Source organism: Penaeus chinensis, chromosome 2 (genome assembly GCF_019202785.1).
Source record: "Penaeus chinensis breed Huanghai No. 1 chromosome 2, ASM1920278v2, whole genome shotgun sequence".
Taxonomy (NCBI): Eukaryota; Metazoa; Arthropoda; class Malacostraca; order Decapoda; family Penaeidae; genus Penaeus; species Penaeus chinensis.
Genome location: NC_061820.1, coordinates 33,679,351 through 33,684,350, shown reverse-complemented (window position 1 = coordinate 33,684,350; position 5,000 = coordinate 33,679,351). Strand labels below are relative to the sequence as shown.

The following is a 5,000-nucleotide window of genomic DNA, read 5'->3' as shown; positions in this document are numbered from 1 at the left end:
TTATGGCATTGAACTGTTTGTCGATTTGGTCACTGCTTAGATCTTCGTCACTGAGAAGTGATTATCTGTTTTGGATGTTGAGGTTAAATTCTATCGCCTGGTCTTCATGTTGCGGTTGTCCTTTGAGCTTATTCCCTTTCCTACTGAGGTGTAATTCAATTCATTCTGTGGTCGCTACCAACATTTACTTTATTCTTAAATTCCATATTTATTTTTTACTATATCGCGCCTGTTTGAAATTATGAAGTTAATCTCGTTTTTTGGTGACAGATGTCGACTTCCATGTCCACTTTCACTTTAGAGTTTTTTTTTTGGAAAATGTATTCATGATATTGAGTGATAGAGCCTCAAGCAAAATCGATTAGTATTTGTCCCTTGGCATTTCTGGTGTAAACACATGTATCTTCTTCCATCTCTTTGAAATGAGCGAAATGAACGCGGGATGCCTGTAAAAGTTCCGCATTTTTTTTTAGACGTCCCCCAAAAATGTGTGTAATCAACGTTGTCAGTAAACATCGATTTGATGGAGGCACGTTAGACCTTCCTCGAACTTTCCCGCAACTCACATCGCGCGTCGGTTCATTGGTCGCCGCTGCGCCTTCCTTTTTCCCAGTAAAGGTTCGAGTCTCTTTCATAAACGAGGTCCTTTGTTTCGATGTCTCTAGGGCATGATTCACTCTATTTCTCTCTCTCTCTCTCTCTCTCTCTCTCTCTCTCTCTCTCTCTCTCTCTCTCTCTCTCTCTCTCTCACACACACACACAAATATGCATATATATATATATACACACACAATATATTTACAGTCTATATATGCACACACACACACACACACACACACACACACACACACACACACACACACACACACACATACACACACACACACACACATATATATACATATATATATACATATATATATATACACATATATGTGTGTGTGTGTGTGTGTGTGTGTGTGTGTGTGTGTATGCATGTATGTATATATGTTTATATAGGTGTGCTTTGTATACATATAGCAAATAGTCATATCTGAAGTGACGTAATAGAAACAAGAGGAGATTCCCGAAGAAGCTGATAACTAAACATAATCTGATCACGTTTCAAAAACGACTGAATAAGATGCATTCTGAATGGACGAACTAAAACAAGTAAATGACCACGAAAAATTCGCTTCACAATACAGAAATAAAAAAGAAGTCAAAATTGGATTAGGACTGAACATATACTGCAACTAGACAAGAAGATAATGCATAGGTAAATGATCGATTAACTGGACACAAAAAAATACGTAGTAAAAATGTTAGAATTGCAAAACAATGATGATGCTATGGTAGAAAAAAAAAACATCACTTATACCCAAAATAAGTTTATAAAAACCGTGAGCTAACTGTTTCAGAATTCTCTTTCATCTTATCTTTAAGTCTGAAGAGCTAAGGCAGAGCAAGGAAAATAAAAGGGAGAAAAGAGAAAAGCATGGCACGAGAAGACGAGGTGGAAGGTAAAGAAAGGAAATAGAAATATTAGCTGGCAACACATGTCAGAAATTAGCAAAGGCAGAGAATCACAGAGGGAGTTGGTAATACTTTTGTTTTTCACTGGTGGTATTGTGATAATAAATGTTTTTTTTTTGTTTTTTTTTACGATGCTGTATATAACGCCAGACAGAGCGCCGGAATGTGGACTAAATGACCTTATTTTGATTTAAATCTCAATATGAAAGGTTTTATGATGTCGTTAAAGTGAACCTCATTTCACAGAAAGTTCTTTGCGATGAATCACTGTTTTTATAACTCTTAATAAGATAGAATTATAATATAAACACGAAAGATTTAAGTTCGTAGATAATCATTATAAACTTAACACATTTTTGTCTACCATTATTCTTTTCTATTCTTTGGGTGCTTTAATAACGCCTCCCTCATTAACATACCTAATGAGATGCTTTTTATTAAACCTATTTATAAGTTTAATACAAATGCAATTGGGAAGTCATATTTTTTTTTTTTTTTCATCAGCAAAACCAATAAAAATGCTTCCAAATTACGTTCTAATGATCTTATGATAAAAAAAAAAAAAAAAATCCTCAACGTCATGCTTGCTTATTTATCTCTACAAATACCCGCAAGCAGGTGACACAGAGACCCTGAATAACATTGACTGACAAACATCTAGAGTATTAATAGACACAAAGATAGGTATATAGACAGACAGAAACACACACACACACACACACACACACACACACACACACACACACACACACACACACACTCACACACACACACACACACACACATACACACACACACACATACATACACACACAAACACACACACACACACAGGTAGATAGATAGATAGATAGAGAGAAGAGAGAGAGAGAGAGAGAGAGAGAGAGAGAGAGAGAGAGAGAGAGAGAGAGATACAAAATGATAGGTACTGTAGATATTCTGCAGAGTAGATAACTGATAGACACAGACACATGTGTAGCTTGAACGTTGCTATGATTTGCTTGAATGCGTAAGTTGCATGCTTGAGAGAAGACGATGCAGAACTAACAATTAAACAGCACTGTGCAATTCAGTCGATTGCTTTCTGTTGTACTTGGATCTGGTAATATTGAGTTAATCGTATATAGATAAGCAATTCAGAAGAGTTGATATTCAAAAATCTAAAATTCATTGTACAATGATTGATCTATCTATATATGCACACACACACACACACACACACACACACACACACACACACACACACACACACACATATTTATTTATCTATTTATCCATATGTATATATATATGCATATATATATATGTATGTATGTATGTATGTATGTATGTATGTATGTATCTATGTGTCTATCTATGTATCTATGTATCTATCTATCTATCTATCTATCTATATATATATATGTACATAAGCTCAGTAAATGAAACACTAATTCCGTAGTGTCATGTTCGTTCACAAAACTTTGTAAACAGGCTGATAACCAGTCCGTCAATAGTCCCAATTAAATTCGCGAATGATTTTTGGTTTGTAAAGGTCGAAATCCTAGTAGTGAAAATGATCTATTTTTTTTTTTCTATTTTTTTTAGCTGTTAATTCTTCTGATTGCTCATTTGTTTCATTTAATGAGAGTTAACCAGTGGGTGTCGGAGATGAATATGAATAATAGAAAATCATGAATAAAATCAAATGAATCATGAATAAAAGAAGCACAACTGTACGTTCGCATTTATTATATGTAGTGGATCCTTACAGCTAAACCATCTAACTGGCGAAGATGCAATTTAGATGGTATAATTATTCTCATTGTTACCCAGCCATCCAAACTGCACTAAATGTTGTTAAAAGGAACAAAACGTAATTAAGAACGATGGAAGATGCAGCTCCTCGCTCTCTTGGGGCTTTGATTTTATTCACGATGTAATTAGGTTTTTTTTCTCCTTCTTCTGCTTCTTCTTCTTCTTCTTCTTCTTCTTCTTCTTTTTCTTCTTTTTCTTCATCTCCTTCTTCTACTTCTTCCTGTTCTGTGTGTTTTGCTTGGCTCTTTCCTCCTCCGGTTCCGTTTTCTTCGTCCGATTCCTCGTTTTCCTCGCCTTTTGCCTTATCCGTGCTCTCTTCTCCCTCTTCTTCGTCTCTTTCCTCCTCTTCTTCTTGGGGAATGTTTTCGTTTTCTGAATCGTTATCCTGTTCTAGTGGCACGATCTCGACAATGTGGTGTTCAGTGTGGTCGTCGTCTGTCACGTGTTCTTCGGCGTGGTCGTACTCACCAGTAGGATGATGTTCTTCTTGTTCACTTTCGGCAGGTTCTGTCTTCGTAGACTCTGAATGTTCAGCCCCATGTTCTTCAGTATGTTCGGCGTGTTCTTCTTCCTCATCCATGCCGTGACTGCTCCCAACGTGTTCCGTATGGGTTTGTTCTTCGCCTTGCTCTCCATCGTGTTCACCTGCCTGTTCTCCAGTGCCTTTCTCCTCCTCAATGTCATCCTTCTTGTGACTATGTGGCTTCGGTCTGTCGCAGTGGCTGTAAGGACCGACGCATGAGGAATAGGCCATCACATGCGCCACATATGTTTGCTCGTGAATGCGGTGGAAGAGGTGTGCCATGGGACCTGTCAAGGGAGGGAGAGGGGAGGGGGGGGTAAGGCCGATTAGAAGGTGTATGTTGGATGTTACTTTTTACTCATTTGTCCTTTCTCTGTCTCTTTCTGTTTGTTTTGTTCTGTCTCTTTCGCTTTCTCTCTCTCTCTCTTTCTGTTTGTTTTGTTCTGTCTCTTTCGCTTTCTCTCTCTCTCTCTTTCTCTATCTTTCTTTCTTTCCCCCCCTCTCTCTCTCTTTCTTTCTTTCTTTCTTTCTTTCTTTCTTTCTTTCTTTCTCTCTCTCTCTCTCTCTCTCTCTCTCTCTCTCTCTCTCTCTCTCTCTCTCTCTTTCTCACTCTTTCTTTCTTTCTTTTTCTCTTTCTCTCTCTCTCTCTCTCTCTCTCTCTCTCTTTCTCACTCTTTCTTTCTCTCTCTCTCTCTCTCTCTCTCTCTCTCTCTCTCTCTCTCTCTCTCTCTCTCTCTTCCATTCTCTCAAAAATAACAACAAAGACAAAAACGTAATCCAATTAAACACAATCAACCGTATGAAAAAAAAAAGAAAAACAAAATGAAAGGACGAAAACAATATAACAAACAAATAACTCTAAAAACTAAAGGATATAAATCAGAAAAAAAGATAAATAAACCAATCAGTGTAGAAAATAGGGAGTAACAAAACCTGCCCCAAAGATGCCCGGAAACCTCTTACCAACAGCAAAAGCAGCCACGTCCTCCCCGCCGTGCGTCTCCTCCCCGAAGACCGTGGGGACGGCTGCAAGAGGTTCAAAGTCCTTATCCTTCGTGTCCACGCCGGTCAGGTTCCGACGCATCACCTGAGGAAGAGGGGGTACGGTAAGGACAACGATCATGGTAGTAAAATGGTAATAGTAGTAATGGTAGTAATAATATTG

General features: G+C 37.9%; 1 protein-coding gene across 2 annotated transcripts in view; it reads right to left on the bottom strand.

Annotated features, from left to right (window-relative positions):
* Positions 1-3,229: 3,229 nt before the first annotated feature.
* Positions 3,230-5,000, bottom strand: part of LOC125032970 (alkaline phosphatase-like) — a 21,987-nt gene continuing 20,216 nt past the window's right edge. For both annotated transcript variants that reach the window (XM_047624402.1, XM_047624392.1), the window contains exons 11-12: positions 4,799-4,922; positions 3,230-4,122 (exon numbers count right to left, since the gene is read on the bottom strand). In XM_047624402.1, the coding sequence (XP_047480358.1) occupies positions 3,323-4,122; positions 4,799-4,922 (924 nt within the window). In that variant the 3' untranslated portion in view covers positions 3,230-3,322. The remainder of the gene's footprint in view (positions 4,123-4,798; positions 4,923-5,000) is intronic.